The sequence below is a fragment of the Aspergillus pseudotamarii genome (genome assembly GCF_009193445.1).
Source record: "Aspergillus pseudotamarii strain CBS 117625 unplaced genomic scaffold BDV38scaffold_56, whole genome shotgun sequence".
Lineage (NCBI taxonomy): Eukaryota > Fungi > Ascomycota > Eurotiomycetes > Eurotiales > Aspergillaceae > Aspergillus > Aspergillus pseudotamarii.
In genome coordinates, this window is record NW_022475070.1 from 23,438 (window position 1) to 45,784 (window position 22,347).

Below are 22,347 nucleotides of genomic sequence, written 5' to 3' on the forward strand. Positions count from 1 at the left end.
CAGCGGAGAGAAGCGGACGAAAAGGGCCCGATTACGTGGCATGCAGTCAGGTGACCCCATCAGAAATGAGCGCCCCTCTTCTCTATTTTTTTTTCTTTTTTTTATTTGATCTTATCTTGAAAACTGATACATACACACCCTGGTCCATGCATGCCGGGAATTCCCTGCCCTCATGTGCTGCGCGCGAATAATGTCAGCGCCAATGTATTCCCTACTACCTTGTTGCCTGCAGATTATCCATGCACATATTCCTTCATTTCCGGTTTGATCCTGCTCTTGGACAGCAATCTATCGAAACGGAAGAGTTCTGACTCCGGAAGAATACCCATTGTCCCGGGGATGGATGGGAATCCTGTGGTGGTATAGAAATTGTATGAAACCGTAACACCAGTGCAGGTGTTCTCAGCCAATCTCCACCCCCACGTGGGTCTTCATCTGCCAGGGAAATTGCACTCTCAATAGTACGCCCCACCGGTCCATCTTGGGATTTTTCTTTCCAATCTATCAATTGTACTTATAGTAGCAAGTATCCCGAGTACAAAGTTACCGGAACTGCGGGGAGGGGATCTATTTGAAAGCAATGTAAGGGAGCAAAGGATTGGCCAATCCAGCAGAGGCCATTGCTCTATAACTTACCAAGTACTACAACTGGTTAGTAGTATGTATACGTGGGGTACGTATCAATGTTCCGCAGTGAGCTGGACCCTGGTCTTCTCAGGCATCCCCGGAGTCGATAACATGACGTAACCGACATCATCTCCAGTCATTCAATAGCCTCATGCGTCATGCTTGGGGACCTTCTTCCCCTTAGTGGTCTGGTGCTTTCGCTCTAGTGAGACTTTACTAATAAGCGAATCATGGAATGTATCTTATTAGGCAGCATTATATCTCTCGCCGATACAATCATTCCACTTCCCAAACTATCTATGGATTTCCCATGTGAATTTTTATTTTTGATAATTGATCTGAACTTTTTTTTTGGTATACTTACGTATTTGTCAATCCCACTATTCAATGTTTTCTTTTAGACCTCTTTCGGATGGCGCCCGACACGTCTACGAGAGTGTTGTATAGCAATCCAAACATGCAATTTCTATGCAGATAAAGGTACAGGGTAACTATCACCATAACATAGTAAAACTAAAGCCGATGCGAATCGAATTCAAATCGGGGCGAATGGAATGGTGTAAACATAGATTTAGCTGACAATAATCGACTCTATCCCTATAGTCCCTTCTAACCACTAGTAGAATATTCTCATATATATGCTAAACTTTCTACCTCATCTACTACCACCAAAGGTCTTAGCAGCGGTTCGATCTAGAAACTAAATTCAAGTATTGGCAAGCCATGGAGAATATAATAGAACTCTTCCAGCCTTTTGCGCATCTAGATTATCATTTGTTGCCTGTGCAATTTGCATCTGGCTCGAAAAAGTATATGTATATGCAGAACGCAGCAAGGCGGGTGATGACCTCCTTACTCTCATACTAGTAGTTCTTCACACCTCATGCTGTTTACGTTGACCAATGGGAGGCCTTTCTTGTCCATGATAGTTTTCTAGCCTTATAACTAGGAAATGATGCTGTATATTCTCGGTCACTTACCAAATCGAGTGTTGACGGCTTCTCTCTCGATCTGGAGGCTTGCTCAGTGGAGATGTTCCTTTATATTTCTTGCAGCTGGTTCGGGCGTGTTTTGGTTCCTGATCTTTAATGTCGCCGTGTGATCATATTTCACCTCTTTCGGTGCCTTTAAGTTTATGGATCAAACACCCCCAGTTTTATTGTAGTAGGCATTGAAGCTTTCGACCGTAAGGCCATAGTGTTAGCTGACTGTCCTCTCAAATGAATAGTAGAGGAGTGGCTGGTCTGTGGTGGTATATTCTGTTAAGTCATACTCATTCATCTCTGTACATTGATTTCCAATACATGGTATATTAGAACATGTCTTTGATGCTACCATGATAATATCCCAAAACCAAGAGACTATTTAGCACCGACCTGTGAAGGTTCCATTCACTCCATGTAAAACTCGATGCCACGGAACACAGAGAAAGCTAGTTAATACAATAACTGGGTATCAAGAAACAATCACGACCTAACTGTCCGTTTTCTTTCCTTCAACATACTGTTTCAAATCCTGTACCCACGCCTCAAAGTTCTTCTTCAACTGTGCCCCAAACATCCACCGAACCACGTATACAAGATACCCAACCTGCGCCTCCCAATTCCGCACCTCCGTGACACGCTTCGCCTGCCCATCTTCCCCCTGGACATCAAACTCCTCAACCTCATGAACCCTCTCCGCCGTCAAAAGGAATGCCGGCAGGCTCCCGTTAGCCGTCAGATCCGCAACCCAGACAATCCGTCCAGGCTTAGGGGGATTGGCACTCGGGGGCTCAAATTCAGTCACGACGAGCCCCACATCTTGCTCACTGGTGGACGATGGATCCATATGGACATGGAAGGTCATTTTCGTCCCCATCTGTAGCTTCGGGGTAAGATCATCTGGAGTAGATTCAGAGTCGGACCCCGGCTGTTCGCGAATGGTGACTCGCGGAACGAATGTATTCCACGAGGGCCAGGTGGAAGTATCGATTAGAACATCCCAGACATCTTGGCAGGGGGCTGCGATCGACGTGGCGCTCTCGATATGCAACACTGCGTCTGAGGCTGAGATGCTTGGTGTTGGTTTGGATGCCAGTGCCGTGGCAGATGATGGTGGGGTGGATGCCATTGTTAATGGATGAATTCGTTGTGTATAGTAGAAGTTGTTATAGGAGCTATGTTTGTTTGTGGTAATAATTGAAGGGAATTGACTGGTCGTTATAAGCTTTGACTTCCCCGGCAGGCTAGCCGAGTTCCAGTGACCTCATCCGAAATTCGCGCTAATTGGGCCGGGGTGGGTCTGATGCTATGTTTATAGTTTGGTAGTTTGTTTGCAATGCTACTGCCTGGAATTGAAATATACATTCGCTGAATAATCTTCTACCATTGAGCACACGCTGAATTGTTTAAAATTTAGGTTGCGGCATTGATCATCTATGTGCTTATTCGGGTTTTAGCGTGACCTCACAATAGGTCATTGGCGATCGCCCTGGAGGCCACTTCAGGTATACTGAAGAGCTCAGACCAGGGCCAAGGAATAGATGTTATTATTTGGCTGAACCGTCTTTTCTAAAACGGTTTCTGCGCTACAAACCGAAGTCGAATGTAATTGACTGTGAAGGAGCCATCGTGTTGATGTCTTCCGACACCCTCGAGGACATCAACAGCATGTTTGACGGCTGCATTGCGTGCCTCCAGAGTCGGTAAGACCTGAAGGAAGGGCTCACAGAAAAGGCGGATCCTGTAACTTGATTAGCGGTCAATTTAGTTAAAACCTAAGACGCTCGGGATATATACCATCCTTCAATCCCGCCTTCTTTGTGATCTGTCAGTTTCGTTTGTCTGAGTTCTGCCTCACCCTTGACCCACTGAAAGCCTTCCCCTTCAAGAAGCTGTTTCATAGCTTCTTGGGAAGGGAACCACCAAGGCGAAGCTGCTCGAGCTTCTTCAACAGGAATCCCTTGAATGACCAGAGCACTGACGATCGCTGCATGCACCTCGGCTACGTTACCGAGCGCCCCCGATTCACTCACAAAAAGCCCACCTGGCTTGAGCGCATTGAAGCAGCCCTTGATCGTGTTCGACCGGGTTTCGGGGTCGCGTAAGATCCAATGTAAGGCGGCGTTCGAGAAGACTTTGTCAAATTTCCCGTCAGTGAGATCGGACACTTGATCCAAGTGTCGGCAGTCCACAACGCGGGATTCAATATCGGGGTATGCTTTCTGGAAGTGCTCTAACATGTTCGGCGAGGCGTCGACTCCAACGATCCGTTTAACATGAGGGGCTAGTTTGGCAGTTAGGACGCCATCCCCGCAGCCGATATCAAGTACTTCATCTGTTGTACATTAGCAATTCAAAATCCAATACAACCTTTTCATCCTCCAAAGAGACTTACCAGTAGACTTCGGATCGAGCCAAGAAACAATCTTCTCTGTTAAGGTAGCAACGAATGGAGCCACTTTGTTGCCGTAAACATCGGCTGACCAGATGTCAGATTTCTGCTCCTGTGTAGTCATTATGCGCCACTTTCCACGAAACTAAAGCTGGATGAATGATGCTTATTGAACGATTATCCCCAGTTACTAGAGCATTTATAAGTACATCAGCAGGGTGACATCAGAATAGACCAGGGCCGACATCGGAGAGTGTACGCATCGATAGATCTACAGAATAGTGGGCGGAAGGTTCCGTGCTTGTTGGCCGCTGCTAACCGCAGTTTTACTCCATAAATACAACAATGAAAACAACAGGGAAGGACGAGGTGACTCTGCAAGCCAGAGCGTGACTCTCTCACCGATATCGGGCCCAGTGCTAGCCCTAATTCACCTCTGTTCTTCCTTTCATCGTAGTGCATCTTATACTGGTAAAACATCTGTCCAGAGATTGTTTCTCGCTCTTATATTACCAACTCAAACGGATGTATGGGCTCCTATTAGTCAATAAGGTCGGGGTTTTTCTTTTATAATACACCGAGGCTTCTCAACTAGTGAGATGGCTCGATTGCTGAATGGATTGTAGTTTTGTCGCTTGGGATTGGCTTGGTACATCTACTGGGATCGCCTACATAATCATTATATCTGTCAGCACATGCTGGATTGTCACCAATAATCGCAGAACATGCTTCAATCTCTGAGCTTGTTTAATGATTCGCGGTTCTCGCTGGGTCAGATGCGGAACGTTTATCAAAACTATAGTTACAGTCGCAATTTGTAGTACACATGAGTCGATGTAGTATGTAACTCGAAGCCTCGAATACATAGCAAAGTACTAAAGGTGGACTAGATACGATGGAGTGTGAGCGTCGTTATATCCTTCTTATAACTACTATTTTGTTAACCTAGGGTGTCTTCTTTTATCGTCGGACATGGATCTATCGTCTTATTGCTATACTGCTTTGACGTTAAAACAATATCCTACGAAGCAATTCAACTGTTTGTTCCTTGCTTTTTGTTCCTTGCTGGGCACCTCTTCCCAATGGTGTATGCATCCGCATTGGCAGCTTCGTAGATTGGAAACGCACAGTTAACTGATATGCTCATTGTAGCATGAATGTTATATGGGTCATTAGCCAAAATGAGCATTTCTTTTACTTCTCTTCTAGGAAGAACGTAATGATAGGGGGTAGTTTGACGTACAAAGAGAACTACACACATATCCCCTCTTCTGACCACCGATTGCATAGTAACCCTAGTCTTCATCGGCGCCATGTTTATCTTGTACTCGCGGTGTTCTGATTAATTCTAAAAGAGCGCTAGCTCTTGGCACAACGAAACACAGTAGGTCATTAATCAGTAATAAAATTCAAAAATAGCTACTTATATTTAGAATCTGCTCCACAAGCTCTTCCCATTCCTCCGTTGGGGGCACATTTCCAGTTTCGATAAGCTCATGAGTCGCTTGAATGCATCTATGGATGCCGTGGAGTTCATTCAAAGTGTACATCTATGAGAGGATCGTCGCCCCATGCGTAATAAACAACGCTAATAAAAGTCTAGGGGCTAGCTAATACAGTTTACTTGTAAAATTCTTAAAAGGAACTAGTAGCTAGATGATAGCACCGTCAAAATTACCTCCTTGGTAGTCAGGGTAGCGCCTTGGATTGGGAACCATATATTGTATCATTCAATACGCGTCTGTCATGCTATAGTTCATAGTTAAATTCTGGAGACCTGAGGTCCTGACTCTGGTGATAAGGAATAAATATTTCTAGCCAGAGCCAGGCGACGCTTAAAAACACAATTTACTTTTGGCTGAGCTCAGTTTCCGTTTATTCGACTGGTCGTGCCGTATGAAATTAGAAGTACTACCCATCTGACCATTGTGATTAAAGTGTTTCTATTGGAGGTGAATTGGCCAACCAAACATTTTGGGAATCACTATGAATCGCTCGAACTCAAGTACTAACTATGCGGTGCTTCATATCGTATCGTACGCTTGGCATGACTGCTGCTAAAGGAGATGCCTAACAGGCACCATGTCCCACATACGATCTGCTTGTTAGCAGAGCTGACGCTCCCTGGGATGTCCCACACACCAACAATACAAAAACACAGTTACGTAGCAATATACAAGCATTGGACCGACATTAGGGTTTAAAAGTCCTTTTGGGATCAAGGCAGGTACTGACTACTTTACCGCAGATCCGGAGCCAAGATTAACAGGCATTTGGTCTACGGCATAATTTCTCCACCAATTCCAGGCCGAGCTGTGGGGCTAAGACATGGCTTCTTAACAATTCAACACCTATTTCTCCGGGCAGTGGGTCATGTAAGTACTGGTTGAGGTCATATCGTTTCAAGCAAAGACAATTTAATGCTTCGGACAGCGGTGTACCTCCATTTGAGTGAGCATATAAAGACCAACGACCCGGCAGGATGGCCACATAGTTATCCCCTCATATCTTTGCCAGTGATTATTGTCCCTCCAAACGGCATACGCTATGCTAATCTCCAAGACAGCCTTTCTGGCTTTTCTGTTTTATTCCGTACCCCTAGCACACGCTGCAGGAGGAAATAGCTCCTCGCCCGATTCCCGAGGGCGTCGGTGTGTGGTACGCTCTTCCAATGGCACTGCAGATGATTCCCCCGAAGTGTCCAGAGCGTTCGCGCAATGCGCGACCAACTCAGTCATTGTCTTCCAGGAAGGCGTTGATTATAATATTTTCCAACCGATTAAAGCCACAAATCTGAGCAATGTGGAGATACAGATGCATGGAAACCTGCATCTTCCGCAAAACATCTCGGCGGTGCGGGATATTGTTAATGCAGGCACCTCTACTTGGTTTACTTTAGAAGGACCCCGTGTGGATTGGACTGGGCCCGAAGATGTAAACAATGGGTGGATTAAATCATACGGCCAGGCCTGGTGGGACGCAAACCCTCCCAATAGCACTGGAATCTCCGGCCGGCCTCATCTCATGAGCTATAAAACCAGCCAGGCGTCGATTAAATACTTCAGGTCTGGCAAGCCGATTGCTTGGAACATGAAGCTTCATGGAGAAGATATCACTGTCAGCCATGCCATTGTGGACGCCTCCTCCACTGGCAGCTTTCCATTCAACACGGACGCTTTTGATGTTCAGGGTACCAATATCCGCATTTCTGACAGCATTATGTATAATGGCGACGATGCGATCGCCGTCGGATCCGATTCACATAACATTGCATTCGAGAGAAATACGATTGGCTACCAATCCCATGGTATGAGCATCGGATCACTAGGAAAGGATCCCTCGGCCATTGTCAACATTACCAACCTCAGATTCGAAGACGTGACCGTGATTGACGCCCTGTACGCTGCTCGCTTCAAGTCTTGGACGGGTGGTCAGGGCCTTGTCAAGAACGTGACTTGGAAAAACATCCGTGTATACAACGTAACGTTCCCCATTTTTGTAACCCAGAGTTACTACGACCAAAGCGTCTCGCGTGATGGCGTTGACACCGAGTCCTCAGTGATGATGGAGGACTTTACCTGGGAAGACTTTTCCGGCTCAATCAACTCATATCAACCTGGTGATGGATCATGCGCAACCGACCCTTGCTGGTATAACGCTGGACTTCCAAACCTGAAGCACACGGAGGCAGTCGTGATAGAGTGCAACACGGATAAATCCTGTAAGAACTTTGTTACAAAGAACATCCAGCTTTATCCACAAGATCTGGAGCCAGCCAGCGTCATCTGCATGAAGGCTACGGCAGAGCTGAATCCAAACCTCGGGTTCAGCTGCAACAATGGGACATTTACTTCATCATAACCTCTCGATGTCCATAGTCATTGAGAGATCTCATGTATATACTAGATACACGTGCTTTCCACATCTGTCAATCATTCGCCAATACGCAATGTGACCATGACTCTCAGCAGTTGTACTTTCCTGGACGGTTGAACGCAACCCGCGACTTCCCTCCATGACATTGCAAGTAGCCAGTATTTAATATCCTCTCGAATCTCAGATTCTCACAATCCAAAACATCTCTCTTATCTCGATCGGTCATTTACTTTTCTAACAATCGCTACTGTGACTGCAACCATTCGTTATTCTTCCCTTACTCTCAGCCATATTACTTACTACTCCATGCTACAGCCATTTCCCAGGTTCTATATTATTAGACCGCAAGGTTCATTGATACCCTTGATCCCAGTCGACGAGCTACCGACGTGGATTCAGGTCGGAAACTGGGACTGGAATGATATGTCATTGTTTACTGCCATGGCTCCTGCTAGTTTCAGCTCTCTCCCACGCGTCGGCGAATACGACGTCGTCTGCCACCACTGCAATGCCAGTGTCGATCGTCTTCATCGAAGCGTCTCGGAGCAAAGTGGAAAGACTGGAAATAGCTCTCAGATCCCCTCCTTACCACTTACGAAACCAAACAAGATCTACGCCGGTGCATTTCTTTCACAATCATCACAGGAGGCACTTTCACCTCTGGCATCGAGTTATCTAATGTCCTTGAAGCAGCCACTCTTTCACACGCCTGGATACCCTGCATGCTTCACGGAGCCCCCTTATTATGCGAACCTGCAGAGCCCTTTTGTTGGAATGTGTCTCGTCAACATCAAAGACTGCTGCCAACGGATTCGAGCGAGGAGGGCCGAAACTCGAGCACGGAGGATTCTAAGACAACCATGGAACGCGGAAAATCAAGCACAAAACGGTGATGGGTCACCTCCAGATTCTACAACTCCTCTAACTCCTACCAATTTGCCAAGCGCTTCAAATGTGCAAAATGCCGTGGCTGGTCCGAGTGGCCAGGGTCAACCCCAAAATAACCAGGGGCATGGAGTGGACGACGACGAGATCAGGCCGGCACCAGTAGGCAACAATGCAGGCAATGCATCTATCGCACCTTTTCAAGGTGATGAGATCCAGGAAACGGGACAAAATCCTGTACCAAGCGCTCCATTAAGCTCCAAGCCACAAGAGTCCGATCGTCCTGCTAGACAGGAGAGGCAACCAGTTCCTATACCATTGGCTCCATCGAGCTCCAAGCCACAGAATCCCGATCGTCCTGCTAGACAGCAAATGCAGCCAGTGCCTATACCGGGGGCCTCATCGAGGTCCGAGTCACAAGAATCCAATCGCTCTCCTAAGCATAAGACGGACTCACTCCCATGCCAGAAACAGGCACTCCAGCAATTCGAAGTCGACCAGTCACCCATTTTCCCATTCTCACCTTCCGAATCGAGTCTAGATAGCCGATTGAGAATAGGCACTCAGTCTTCTAGAAAAGAGGATATGGACATGTATGATATTTCACGTCGCTCATGGGCTGCTTCACCTCAACCTACAAAATCGTCGCAGCCGCAAGCAGCTTCAGAAAGACTTTCGAAGGCGGTTCGGCCTAAGAAAAATCCATCAATCTAACGGTGAAAAACATACACAGATGGCGTTGGAATTCCGCAGAATGCATATCCATAAGATTGAATGTGTGTACTCTTAATGATTTGCTTATTACTATTACTGGCTACTACCATTGCTAGCTTTTGCTCTCCACACAGCTTTTTGATCACTGTACTTCATTTAATTAGGTAAATCCTAAAGGTTGCTTATAATCCAATGTTGAATGGTTCATCTGGTTGAGGTACAAGTCGCGACCTTTACAGTTGCTATAGCCTCCGTAGCCCACTGGGCGTCTACTAGACATGGTTTGCACCTAGTATGTGCAGGTATGCAACCAGATAGACACTACTGTACAAATCTACAAGGTGATGTCGTTGAAACATCATACACGTAAGAAACAAGGATGGTATATCCAAGAAACCAAAACCGGACTATCAAAAATCAATCACAAAAAACAAAAGGGTATCTATATCCAACTCTATTCTATCCCGAGGACTCAACAATAAAAAGTCTCCCCCCGATCAACCCCGACCAACAGAAAAACTCCTCCCGGAAGGCCTCAACCCCCGCTGAGAATGCGTCTCTTCAGCACAGTCATCCGCCGAATTCAAATCCCAATGAACCTCACTCACAACCTGAATCCCATCCACATCGGGATGTCGATGCATACTCGGCTCCCTCCCATCATTATTCGTAGAACAATTCCCCGTCACACTAGCCGAGTAACTATGATTCGCGAACCGGAACGGATTCGGTGTATCCAGGGCTTTCAATGCCGGTTTCTCCGATTGGCAGCGGCTGCGGTCTTGGGAGAGGAAGAGACGCGGACAGATGTGTACTATTATCGGACGGAGAGGGGGCAAGCAGGCGCATATTATGGCGACGCTGGATTCGATGAAGGACCAGTTTGCTGCGGCGGCGTTGTATTCTAGTATTTGTTAGTTAGTGGGTGTTTTGGGTTGGATAATGGGGGGGATGTATTGTGGGGATATATATACTTGTTCGATCTGTACTTTGGATCATTTCAACAAGAGCTGTTAGGCGAACTATGCTTACTGCGCAGCCACTGGATGAGAAAAAAAAAAAGGGATTGTTAGTTTGATATTCTGGTAGAAGGGAGATGGACATGGAGATGATGATGGTTGAAAGTCTAGAAGTTGACAAGGGTAGACGAACAATGTTCCCAATGCAAAAACCAAAATCAATGCTATCTTCTGCTTCCTCGGTAACTGAAGCTTGGCCAGTAGCGGCATGGGTAAAATGACGATAGTCATGTCGGTGACTATCTGGAGGGCAGCGTTAAGACTCCAGAGGACTTCCTTGGGGATACAGTTATGGGGACTGGAGATATCCCACGCGCCACGGATGGGGATGCACATGAAGAAGGAGGCGAAAACCATCCAGAGGCCGCTGATGATGACGAATATCAAGACGATGTAAAGGGCGATTTGATAGGTTCTTAGTGGGAATAGGCGCAGATATAACAGCACCATTGAGGCCTTGGTTAGGTTGAGACTTAGATTGTATAATGGGACGCTGGCCCATAAGGCCTAGATCAAGATGTGTCAGGTACGGCGTGGATATTTATAGTGGGTACAGAGTACTGGATAGTAGGATGTACCTTGAGTTGACTCTCTACTGTCTCCAGGCTGAGGGAATGCATGCTTTGTCCCAAGCCATGGCGGACCTCTTGATGTTCCAATATTAGTGGCGTTTGGGAAAGAACACAAGTGACTGACTGATACTTACCTATCATGATACAGACGAATAAGCCGATCTCTGAGAGCTGGGGTGGTTTTCATTAATTCCATATCATGTCCGTCGTATCATTGGACACATACCAGGGCAAACGCAATTACCAGATCATCCCAGCCCGCAGTCCGGACGAAATAGAGTCGAGTGAATAAGCGTAAAATGACAATCACTATCGATACCACGAGAAAGGTCACGGCAACCGGTACCACGTACATCCTGCGACTTGATGGTGGTCACCAGAGTGTGGCTGCATGGTTTGACCCTCGGTAGGATATCTTTTTGAAATTCGTTCTGTCCTGACATGGCTGAGGGGTTTCAAGCAGGCACAGAAACTTCTTCCAAGCATTTGTGGCCAATTGTTCAGCCATTGACGAAAGCAATGCATATTCAAAAATCAATTGCGTCAAGAGTCCCGGGAATTTCTTAGCCCTATTACCCTATTGGGTAATCCGGTAGCTGCATCCATGGTTCCCGCTCTGCATGATTCAAGCGGCCACAGGCGAGAGGGCTTTCAAGAGTCAGACCCAAAATGTCCCTTGGGCTGGGCCCTCAGGGGCAACTGATTTACGCTCTATAGCGTGGGAACACTATATACGAATGCATAAGAGAGGGAGCGAGTCGGGGATATCCTACGCAGAATCCATAAAGAGAATAAGGTACGATAATTGCAAAGTAAAATGTACATTGAAGTCGTCTGTTATATGCTATCTTTACTCCGTCATGACTGCAGTCCTTCGGGCTGCACGCTAGAATTTATAGTAACTTAAAAAAACATTATTAAACCCGCAAGCCTTTACAGTCTAGACTTCAGGTTGCTCTTCAGCCTCCGCTCAACAGCCTCCATGTACTCGCGGGTGGTGACCCACGCCTCACGGTCCTTGCGGCCGCAGGCAAGAGCCAGGTCCTTGGTCATGATGCCCTCGTCGTTCACGACTTCGATACAGGCACGCTCCAACTCCTCGGCGAAAGCAACCACGTCGGGGGTCTCGTCGAGCTTGCCACGCTGCACAAGACCACGGGTCCAGGCAAAGATGGAGGCAATGGGGTTGGTCGAGGTCTCACGGCCCTTCTGGTGTTCACGGTAGTGGCGGGTCACGGTGCCGTGAGCGGCTTCAGACTCGAAGGCCTCACCGCTGGGGGTGGTCAGAGTAGAGGTCATCAGACCCAGAGAGCCGAAACCCTGGGCGACGATGTCCGACTGAACATCACCATCGTAGTCTAGTTACCCTCAGTTAGAACGCTGCTCTCGGTCAAACGGTCCAGGCCAGGACAAGTCACTTACTCTTAAGAGCCATGACGAAGCCACCCTCGCTCTTGATCATCTGAGCGACCATGTCGTCGATGAGACGGTGCTCATACCAGATCTTCTTGGCCTCGAAATCCTTCTGGTAGGTGGTCTCGTAGATCTCCTGGAAGATATCCTTGAAGCGACCGTCGTACTTCTTCAGGATGGTGTTCTTGGTGCTCATGTACAGAGGCAGACCCTTCAGCAAGGCCATCTGGAAACTGGCGTGAGCGAAGCCTTGGATGGACTCGTCAGTGTTGTACTGAGTTTGAGTAACACCACCGCCCTGGAAGTCGTAGACCTTGACGGTCTCAGGCTCGCCATTGACAGGGGTGTAGACCAGCTCAAGCTTGCCAGGGCCGGGAATCACACGGTCAGTGGCACGGTACTGGTCACCGAATGCGTGACGTCCAATGATGATAGGCTTGGTCCATCCGGGCACGAGACGAGGCACGCGGGGAATGATGATGGGTTCACGGAAGACAGTTCCGCCGCTGCAAGTGATGTTAGTGATCATGCACCAGGGCAGCGCAGGCCATGCAGGTTTAGCAGTACGTACAGAATGTTTCTGATGGTTCCGTTGGGAGAAAGCCACACTAAAGGAAGCCCAGGTTAACGAGCATGTACGATGCGATTGTTCAATCCGGCACCTACTCTTCTTCAACTTAAACTCCTCAACACGAGCTTCATCGGGGGTGATAGTAGCACACTTGACACCAACACCATATTTCTTGATGGCCTCTGCGGCCTCAACGGTGACCTTGTCATCGGTCTGGTCACGGTATTCAAGTCCCTGCAACGGGGTCAGCTTCACGAAAACTCCACGCAGACTGCGCCGGGGTCACCATCATACCAGGTCGTAGTACTTGAGATCAATGTCAAGATAACTGGACTCGGAAGTTAGCTACATTGTGCCGTCGGTAAAGAGCACAGGTCATCATAGGCTTACGGCAAAATCAACTATGAGGAAGAAGCACGTCAGTCTCAGGGTTCGGGGAGGAACGGCCCGCATGCGGGAATCATGCAAGACCAGGGACCGCGGTTACTAACCTTCTCTCTGATCTCCTGCCAGATAATACGGGTCATCTAAGAAGAGCCAAAAAAAAAGTGGTTAGCCACATGTGAAATGCCATGACACGGACAGGTTTTGGTTGGCCGGGCGCTCGTGATCCTCGGGAAGATTGGCGCTGCGTGGCCAGGGAACATGGAGACGTCTCGCCGTGTTTCCCCGCGTTTGCGCCAGGTCATGACGAAAATGAAATGGACGGGGTTGAGGCATATAAGAGGAAGGGCGCGCCCTGCGGCTGGGCCAAGTCTAGATTGTCGAACTTACCTCATCTCCGTCCAGTTCCACCACTGGGTTCTTAACCTTGATCTTGGGGCCTTCAGTTGCCATGGTGCGGGCCTGTGTCCACTGCAAAGGAGAGATTCCGGTCTGGCGGGGGGAGATAATACGAGGAAGCTGGGACGAAGCGAGGGGTCTCTGAGCGCGAGAGGCAGCAGCAGTCGAGAAAGAGGAAGAAGACGAAGAGGAAATGTAAGTAGAAGAAGAGCGGGACATCGAGCGATAAGCGGAGGAAGAGAGAGGGGCAGACAGAGGCGAGGCGACAGCGCGGCGAACCGACGCGGAATGGAGCCGAAGGGAATTCATCATTTTGATCGGACCTGATGCCTTGAATACCCAAGCGGATTAACCATCGGTAATCGCAACTCCCAGGAAAATTCCCCTGCTTACCTATTCAGGTCTGGGGTACACCAAAAGGCGAATAATGTATACCCGAGGGAATCGCTTGAAGCTTTTCGGTTGGAAGGAGAGGGCGGGCGGTGGAGTCGGTAGCTCCCGTCACGCCGGAGAAAGCTGCTGATAGATGGATATACCACGGGGGAGATCGGAGCTCCGGAAAATATGTTTAGTTCCCAAGTGGAACGGGTGATTAGTTGTAGGGATCTGGGGGTGGGAAAGGAGGGGGAAAAGAGTACAGGAGAAAAAGGGAATTCGAAGGATAAAAGAAGTTGACCAAAGTCAGGACTTTTATCTGGCCCAAAGCAGAAGTCTTTATCCCCGGCCCTCTTGACTCAATTGTTTTGGTCGCGACTTCCTTTTCCGCCCACCGTGTGAAAGCCCCTACGCCGAAGCCGGCCGGAAATTTCCCACTACTCCCCGTAAAGAATGAGAGAGGGACAGACAATGGATCCCTCGGTCCATCCCCATATAACGTACTAACTACTATCCTTACGGAGTAACTACTACGTAGCAGTAACCTTTCGCAAAAAGAGAGCAACCATGCCCGGTGGTCGGTACTTATGATTATTACTACATACCGGTGCTTTTCTAGTTTTTAATAATTGACACACCTTGTGGCACTAATTAATTTGCCTTTTTCTTTTTCTTTTCTTTTTTCTTTTTTTTTTTTTTTTTGAACTTGTCTTGGCCCAGTTGTACGTGTAAATCTTTTACCCGCGAATGATTACATAGTCTGATAGGCATGCCACATGGAGCCAACCGCCTCCATTAGCCGCCGTTTCCCGCGGTAACGGGCCAACAGTCTCCGCCCGGATCGAACTGCACCGAAGTCGCCTTTCCACCGCAAGACGAAACCAGCGATATACGGACACTCGTCGATCTCTCGCCCGACAGTCCAATTATTATTCCGCTACTCTAGAGGAACCAACCCATCATGATTAATTAACTCCGTTCACTCGTAACCCTGTAGTCTGTACAGTAATCTGGTCTTTCTAAGAAATTTTATCATGTTGACTCCATCCGCCCAACTTGTTGAAAAGCACCCAATCCTGTTCCTGAGGCTGGTGCGCCATCACGCTTGTAAATGTTGAATTGAACCCGAGAATACCGCCATAACATGATCACACAGAACAAATGATGTATATCAGATTAAGAGAAATAAAGCACTGGGAAGCAGGGGAACCAGGTGAGAGTAACGAGTCTATACAACCTCAGCCAGTACACCAGACGTCCCAGGATCGATCCAGTCGACCACATAGCGCATCTAAAACAGACCGTCGATTTCTCCGGTCTCGGGGTCGATATCGACGTTCAAGTAACCCGGAGCGGTCGGCAGACCAGGAATAGTTTGAATATCCGCAGCAAGGGCGTACCTGTAATCAAATTAGTATCCGTTCTGTGTACGAGGTCTATAGGGGCAGTCTTACAGATATCCAGCACCCACGGCCAACCGAACATCCCGGATGGGGACTGTGAACCCGGTCGGAGCGCCCTTCAAGGCGGGATCGTGACTGAGAGAGTACTGAGTCTTCGCAACGCAAATAGGAAGATGTCCAAACCCTTGCGCAGTGTAGGTGTCGACCTTCTTTTGCGCAAGTTCACTGAATTCAACCTTCTCCGCGCCGTACATGGCCTTGCCGATGCGCTCAATGCGCTCCTGAATGGTACCTTCCAGCTCATACAAGAGCTTGAAGTCCTTCGGCTTGGAGCTAGCTGCCAGAACACCCTTGGCCAGGTCCACAGCGCCAGCTCCGCCCTCAGCCCAGTGGTTAGCGGGGATCGCGTCCTCGGCTCCCGCAGCGATGGCCTCCTCTCGGATGACAGCAATTTCAGCTTCCGTGTCGGTCTCCATGCGGTTAATGGCAACCACCACGGGCACTCCATACTGGCGGGCATTCTCGATATGCTTCTTCAGGTTGATACAGCCCTTGCGTAGAATATCGACGTTCTCGGTGCGGTAAACTTCGTTCAATGGGGCTCCGGGGCTAATCTCCGGGCCACCACCGTGAACCTTGAGAGCACGGACAGTGGCCACAATCACCACAGTGTCCGGAGTCAAACCGGAAGAGCGACACTTAATATTGAAGAAACGCTCTCCGCCCATGGTGAAATCGAAACCAGCCTCTGTCACAACAAAACCAGTCTTGGCCTCATGGTCCTCATCGGGTTCCGTACCGGCGAGTTTCAGAGCCAGCTTGTCCGCAATCACGGAACTGGCTCCAATACTAATGTTGGCGAAGGGGCCAGCGTGCACCAAAACCGGCGTTCCCTCCAAACTTTGCATGAGATTAGGCTTGATAGCATCCTTCATAAGGGCAGCAAGAGCGCCACCAGCGCCGATGTCGTCGCAGGTGACGGGATCACCACTCTTCGATGTAGCAACGACCATCCGGCCCAGTCTGTCACGCATATCCTCCAGACTGTTGCTCAGGGCAAGGATGGCCATACACTCACTAGCGACAGAGATATCGAAACCAGTTTCACGGGTCAGTCCCTTCTCCGTAGGTGCCTGTCCAACAGTAACGCCACGGAGGTGTCTGTCATTGACATCCAGGACACGGCGCCAAGTAATGGTTTCAGGGTCAATATCAAGGCGTGCGAACCGACGGATCTCCTCATTGGTCAGTTCGTCCGGATTGGTCTTGGTGATACCCAACTTGTTCAGTCTCTTGAACATGACGGGCTGGAATTCACGCTTGCCCTTCTTGGCAGGGACCAATCGCTTGTAGAGCGGGCCATCCTTCTGAGTTGCTTCATGGAACATGCGGGTTTCGATAGCAGCGGCAAGAAGGTTGTTCGCAGCAGTAATCGCATGGATATCACCAGTCAAATGCAGATTGAACTCATCCATAGGAATGACCTGACTGTAGCCACCACCGGCAGCTCCGCCCTTGATGCCGAATGTAGGGCCCTGACTGGGCTGACGGACATTGGCAAACACAATGCGATTCAAGTGCGCACCAATGGCCTGAGTAAGACCCAAAGTAGTTGTCGACTTGCCCTCACCAAGCGGGGTTGGGGTAATACCACACACCAAGATGTATTTTCCATTACGGCGGTGAGCCAAGCGATTGAGAACATCGAGACTTACTTTAGCTTTGGTATGACCGTAAGGCTCAAGCTCGTGAGAAGAAATGCCAATCTCTGACGCAACTTGTGTGATTGCCTTGGGGTACTGTGCGCGGGAGATGGCAATGTCAGAAGGTACAGGGCGTGCCAGCTTGATCGGCAATGGGGTGATGTGTCTATCCTTCTGCTTCTCGAAGTACGCCTTGGCAGAGTTAACCACATTCTGCATCAGCATAGCCACCGTCATGGGACCGACACCACCCGGCACGGGGGTGATCTGAGAAGCCACCTGAACGGCGGACTCGAAATCGACATCGCCGACAAGTCGCTGGCCCGACTTCTTTGAAGGATCAGGCTTGTAATTGATACCAACGTCAATGACAACAACACCGGGCTTCAACCACTCGCCCTTGACAAACTCCGTTTTTCCAAGGGCGGCGACGAGGATGTCCGCCGTCTTGATGATACTTTCGACGTCAGGGGTCTTGCTGTGACACAGTGTCACAGTTGCGTCTGCCTTATTCAACAGGTAGCTAACAGGGCTGCCAACAATATCACTCCGACCAAGCACCACTGCCTTCTTACCGGCCGGGTTGACTCCACTCACTCGCAAGAGCTCCATCACGGCCTGAGGTGTGCAAGGAACAAAGAGGGGGTGGCCGCCTCTCTTGGCTAGTTCACCGATATTGACCGCTCCAAACCCGTCAACATCTTTCTCGTCAGCCACGGCAGAGGTGATGGTATGTTCAGACATGTGTTGCGGAAGGGGCAATTGGACGAGAATGCCGTGCACGGAGGGGTCATTGTTGGCCTTGGTAATCTCCTGAAGGAGCTCGGATTCGATAGTTGTCTCTGGGAAGTTGACAATCTTGCAAACGATGCCCGCCTGGATGGAAGTAGTTTGGTCAGCCATGTGAGAGGCATTACCCAAGCAGAAGAGGGGGAAAGCTTACCTCTTCGGCAGCCTTCAACTTCATGCGCACATATGTGCCTTGAGAACAGATTAGTTGACATTCCGGAGTTGGGATGCGCTACACAAATAACTCACTTGAATCCGATCTGCTGCCCACTATGTGCAATACATGGTCAGCAATTTTGTCTGTTTGGGGGCTGGCTATGAGTCAATAGGAAGGCGCACCCTGGAAAATAACCAAGCTGGGCTTGAATCGGGGATTAGACTCCTGGATCTGCTGGATCTCATTCTTCAGACCCGCCCGAATATTCTTGGCGATCTGCGTGCCATCAATCTTAGTGGCTGCCATGGTGGTTCCGGTGCTGTAGGATGAACAACGGATAGAGAACGGCGTCGCAGTGAACTCCTTATAACCTGTGGGGTTGGGTCGGAGGGTCCGTAAAGTACCGTAACTAAGTGAGCCGACCCCGCGCCCTGCGGAGGAATCTCGTGGTCTGAGGAGAAAGGAGGATGAGATCCGGGGAAAGGAGAGGGGGAGATGTGAGGAGGTATGGAGGAGACGAGAATTGAAGAAGAAACATTTTGCTTTGGCACCTTGGTGGTGTTGGTAGTGGCAGCGGGGTAGTGCCGCCGAACGGGCGGGGGAGCTAAATGGCATTGATTTGCTTTCGTCGGAGACTTTGGCTGGGCTGGCCAACAGCACGCCCTCGGAAAACGCAGGGAGGAAGAATTGGAGATAGGGAAAAACACCCGTCAACCCCAGGGATTACCTAAACGTGTTGAATAACACCTAATTAAGATTATGCTTTATACAGAAAATGAATCGGGGCTTCAACAATGCAACCATCCCTGCCAGTCTCCGAAATCTCCAATTTCTTCATTTCACGGATTCCGTTTCAATATCTTCAATTGAGAGACACTTTGTCTCGAAGGTTTCTTTGGGTCTGCACATGATCGGCCCGTCCATGAAGTCGGAGAGTTAAAGGGACTTGGCGCGAGTCAACCCGACGGGAACCGTTAGTCTGACCAAACTATGCCCAGTAGGGTCAAGACCCCTGCTGTCCCATGTCCCATGAGTCAACATGCTAGGGCTGCCGAAAGTCACGCGGATAGATTACCATACCGGATTATTAATGCGCCGATACGGACATTTTTCAACACAGGAACAGCCTTGAACAGGAAAGTCTTGGCGCGCGAGCCCGGACTGTGCGATGAAATTCACTAGTCTTGACTACGAGGAGAGCCGCCAGCACCCCGCCAGCAGTTCCGCCTCAGAAACGATACAGTCGGTCACAGGATCCTATCTGTGATCTAATACCTCATTACTTTCGTCGCTCTCCCCAATATCATAGCTTGGTCGGCCCAATATGAGGCCTATTTTGCTTTCGGGCCATGTGCGTTCGCCTTACAACCATTCGATGATGCTCTTTTTTTCACGGCAATGAAAAATAAAAAAGAACCCAGCCACTAACAGAGACTTTGCGCATAGGAACGGTCCCTCAACCAGATCAAATTTAACCGCGATGGCGACCTTTTGTTTTCTGTAGCGAAGGATAAGATTGTGTGCGCTTGGTGGTCGGCTAACGGCGAGCGACTCGGTACCTATAACGGACACCAGGGTGCTATCTGGACTGTCGATGTGAGCCCTAACACCATTCTCCTGGCCACCGGATCGGCAGACAACACTGTGCGACTATGGAACGTGAAGACTGGCGAGTGTATTAAGGTGTGGGATTTCCCTACGGCTGTCAAGCGGGTCGAATTCACTCCGGATGGAAGCCGGCTGCTGGCCGTCACAGAGAAGCGTATGGGCTTCTTGGGTACCATCGCCGTGCTCGATATCAACTATGAGAACCTGGAGGCTCAGGCCGAGGAACCCAGCTTGAGGATCACCTGCACAGAGAGCAAGGCAACAGTTGCGGGCTGGAGTTATTTGGGCAAGTACATCATTGCTGGCCACGAGGACGGAAGCGTCAGCCAGTACGATTCGAAGGTGCGACAAAATCGATCAAGAAAAAAAAAAAAAAAAGAAAAGGGAGATTGCTAATATACCTTCGTAATAGACCGGCGAGCAGTTGGAGAACGTTCAGGCACATGAATTTGACAACTTGATCAGCGATATTCAATTCTCCGCAGACCGCACATATTTCATCACCGCTTCCAAAGACAAGTCCGCCAAGGTATGCCACTTCCTTGGAGAATTTATAGCATGATAGTATGCTGACTTAGTCTAGCTCATTTCCAGCCGTAACCTCGCCATCCTTAAGACCTATGTTGCCGACACTCCCCTCAACAGCGCTGCTATTACGCCCAAGAAGGAATACGTGATCCTTGGTGGTGGTCAGGCTGCTATGGATGTCACTACTACCTCCGCTCGTCAGGGTAAATTCGAGGCTCGTTTCTACCACAAGGTCTTCGAAGACGAGATTGGCCGTGTCCGTGGCCACTTCGGTCCCCTCAACACTGTCGCTGTCCACCCTTCCGGCACCGCCTACGCCTCCGGTGGTGAGGACGGTTACGTTCGTGTTCACCACTTCGACAAGCCCTACTTTGATTTCATGTATGAAGTGGAGAGGGAGCAGCTGCGCAAATAAAGTGATTGGCGTTTAAAAAGAGCTTTTTTCCTATTAACGCATGTGTCATGAGGCGAAGACATTTCTTACCAACAAAAAAGAGTAGAAAAGGCAAAGCAGGCACGGCGGTACGAGAAGTTCTCGGGGCGATTTAGGGCATGAATTCTCATTTCATTGTTTCCATGATAAAGTCGGAGTTGGTACCATTTTCCTTTTCCTGGTCGCTTTCTGTGTCCTAATAAAAGAACCCAGTATTTACTTCTTACAATTTTGCTTCAAAGTTCAATCTTCTTCATAAATATATCTCTTCGTTGGCCATCTGCCGGGTAGCATTCTATCTCATCTAGATATAAACCAAAGAAATCCCAACTTGCACCGAAAGAGGAGCATCAAGATTCATTGAGGCAGTATTTTATATGGAGAAAAAAAGAAAAAGAAAAAAAAAATCATCTCAATGCCAGGTCAGCGCTCTTCCGACCAGCAGAAAGTAATGGGGATCTCATTGCACAATAAAATGCATTAACGTAACAACCGAAAGGACATCCGGGGACATCATGAAAGAGAAGAAAGAGAAGGGTTTCATAAAAAAAGCATCCCATCCTGTCAAGAAAAAGCCGCAGGCTCACCCCCAAACAATTTACTTTTTCTTGGGGAACCTCTCCTTTCCGATGTCTGAGCCTCTCAGCTTGATGTTGAGCACACGCTCCATGGCACTGAGGACCTTCTGGTCGGGGGTGGCGGTACCCTTCTCGAAGTCCTGGACGACGGTGACGGTGGTGTTGCACTTGGTGGCAAGTTCCTTCTGTGTCATCTTGTAGCCCTCCTCAGTACGGCGCTTCTTGATAGCGTCTGCAACTTGGTAGCCGACAGTCTTGGGCTTGATGATGTCGTCGCTGCGGTCGACCTTGGTCAGGTGCTGACCTTCAATAGAACCAGTTTTAGAAGCCTAACAATGCAAGTTAGCACACTGGCCTCGAATACAAAGAATATAGAGACCGCGCGGGGTTAAGAACAAGTGGATTACTTACAGCATTGCCAGTGGCGTACTTCTTCTCAGTTCCGATAACAAGACCTTGGCGCTGGGCGGCGTTCAGAGCGCTCTTGCCCTTGACGACAGTCTCACGGGGAGCAGCGCCGCCAGCACGGTGCTTGCTTCCAATGCGGGTAGTAGAGCTCCAGTCATCCATTTTGAGGGAGTTTAGAAGACGTTCAAAGAAGACTCGATAGGGAGGGAAATGGTGAGGTTGTGTGTTGAGGGATGGGGGAGAGTGACGAAGGCGGTAAAATTGGATCGCGTGAGGTTGTGGCTAAAAAGAAGGGATGTCGCAGGCCCGCCGAATTTATATCAATGACACAGAAGCTTCTCGAGCCACGATGGCGGAGTCAGAGGGGAGGTTATGCCCTAGTCCTATTTCGGTCCCCTCTTTGGCTTCTGCCCCACTGACATCATTCGTTCATTCGCTCGGACTTTTTCTCACCCTAACTCCGTTCCTTATTTTGATGGCAAATCCCAACCCGACTACTACTCCGTACAAATATTTTACATGGATCCTTT

The 22,347-nt window shown here is 48.9% G+C and overlaps 9 protein-coding genes across 9 annotated transcripts; 3 read left to right on the top strand and 6 right to left on the bottom strand.

Moving 5' to 3' along the window:
* Positions 1–1,793: 1,793 nt before the first annotated feature.
* BDV38DRAFT_255764 (SRPBCC domain-containing protein) lies at positions 1,794–2,798 on the bottom strand. The gene has a single exon (XM_032055464.1). It carries the CDS (start codon positions 2,737–2,739, stop codon positions 2,101–2,103), a length of 639 nt encoding a protein of 212 aa, XP_031910239.1. The 5' UTR covers positions 2,740–2,798; the 3' UTR covers positions 1,794–2,100.
* A 381-nt stretch (positions 2,799–3,179) lies between these two features.
* Positions 3,180–4,126, bottom strand: BDV38DRAFT_295451 (class I SAM-dependent methyltransferase; the record flags this gene model as incomplete). Its single annotated transcript, XM_032062712.1, has 3 exons — positions 3,180–3,351; positions 3,408–3,945; positions 4,006–4,126. The coding sequence occupies 3 exons, from the start codon at positions 4,124–4,126 to the stop codon at positions 3,180–3,182; spliced, it is 831 nt and encodes a 276-aa protein (XP_031910240.1).
* Positions 4,127–6,523: 2,397 nt separating this feature from the next.
* pgxC (putative extracellular exo-polygalacturonase) lies at positions 6,524–8,350 on the top strand. Its single transcript, XM_032062713.1, has one exon. It carries the CDS (start codon positions 6,550–6,552, stop codon positions 7,861–7,863), a length of 1,314 nt encoding a protein of 437 aa, XP_031910241.1. The 5' UTR covers positions 6,524–6,549; the 3' UTR covers positions 7,864–8,350.
* Positions 8,320–9,477, top strand: BDV38DRAFT_286032 (uncharacterized protein; the record flags this gene model as incomplete). The annotated part of the gene is made up of 1 exon (XM_032060598.1): positions 8,320–9,477. One exon carries the CDS (start codon positions 8,320–8,322, stop codon positions 9,475–9,477), a length of 1,158 nt encoding a protein of 385 aa, XP_031910242.1.
* A 497-nt stretch (positions 9,478–9,974) lies between these two features.
* On the bottom strand, positions 9,975–11,423 carry BDV38DRAFT_295456 (uncharacterized protein; the record flags this gene model as incomplete). Its single annotated transcript, XM_032062714.1, has 6 exons — positions 9,975–10,381; positions 10,452–10,519; positions 10,630–11,003; positions 11,075–11,142; positions 11,203–11,239; positions 11,295–11,423. The coding sequence occupies 6 exons, from the start codon at positions 11,421–11,423 to the stop codon at positions 9,975–9,977; spliced, it is 1,083 nt and encodes a 360-aa protein (XP_031910243.1).
* Positions 11,424–12,001: 578 nt separating this feature from the next.
* BDV38DRAFT_286034 (NADP-dependent isocitrate dehydrogenase) lies at positions 12,002–14,147 on the bottom strand (the record flags this gene model as incomplete). Its single annotated transcript, XM_032060599.1, has 8 exons — positions 12,002–12,426; positions 12,491–12,987; positions 13,053–13,089; positions 13,148–13,286; positions 13,347–13,380; positions 13,443–13,453; positions 13,544–13,579; positions 13,827–14,147. The coding sequence occupies 8 exons, from the start codon at positions 14,145–14,147 to the stop codon at positions 12,002–12,004; spliced, it is 1,500 nt and encodes a 499-aa protein (XP_031910244.1).
* Positions 14,148–15,501: 1,354 nt separating this feature from the next.
* Positions 15,502–18,568, bottom strand: BDV38DRAFT_273707 (C-1-tetrahydrofolate synthase; the record flags this gene model as incomplete). The annotated part of the gene is made up of 5 exons (XM_032057718.1): positions 15,502–15,610; positions 15,665–18,192; positions 18,260–18,297; positions 18,355–18,375; positions 18,445–18,568. The coding sequence occupies 5 exons, from the start codon at positions 18,566–18,568 to the stop codon at positions 15,502–15,504; spliced, it is 2,820 nt and encodes a 939-aa protein (XP_031910245.1).
* Positions 18,569–19,232: 664 nt separating this feature from the next.
* Positions 19,233–21,080, top strand: tif34 (translation initiation factor eIF3 subunit i). The gene is made up of 4 exons (XM_032051847.1): positions 19,233–19,613; positions 19,709–20,212; positions 20,283–20,399; positions 20,454–21,080. Exons 1-4 carry the CDS (start codon positions 19,587–19,589, stop codon positions 20,811–20,813), a joined length of 1,008 nt encoding a protein of 335 aa, XP_031910246.1. The 5' UTR covers positions 19,233–19,586; the 3' UTR covers positions 20,814–21,080.
* A 349-nt stretch (positions 21,081–21,429) lies between these two features.
* mbf1 (multiprotein-bridging factor 1) lies at positions 21,430–21,979 on the bottom strand (the record flags this gene model as incomplete). Its single annotated transcript, XM_032057719.1, has 2 exons — positions 21,430–21,738; positions 21,821–21,979. The coding sequence occupies 2 exons, from the start codon at positions 21,977–21,979 to the stop codon at positions 21,430–21,432; spliced, it is 468 nt and encodes a 155-aa protein (XP_031910247.1).
* Positions 21,980–22,347: the final 368 nt, after the last annotated feature.

Excerpts from the sequence above, each read along its gene's own strand:
- tif34 (XM_032051847.1), top strand. The coding sequence starts at position 19,587 with ATGAGGCCTATTTTGCTTTCGGGCCAT. Across the intron at positions 20,213-20,282 it reads TCAGCCAGTACGATTCGAAG|ACCGGCGAGCAGTTGGAGAA; the intron begins GTGCGACAAAAT and ends CCTTCGTAATAG. Across the intron at positions 20,400-20,453 it reads CCAAAGACAAGTCCGCCAAG|CTCATTTCCAGCCGTAACCT; the intron begins GTATGCCACTTC and ends GACTTAGTCTAG.
- BDV38DRAFT_255764 (XM_032055464.1), bottom strand. The coding sequence starts at position 2,739 with ATGGCATCCACCCCACCATCATCTGCCACGGCACTGGCATCCAAACCA.
- pgxC (XM_032062713.1), top strand. The coding sequence starts at position 6,550 with ATGCTAATCTCCAAGACAGCCTTTCTGGCTTTTCTGTTTTATTCCGTA.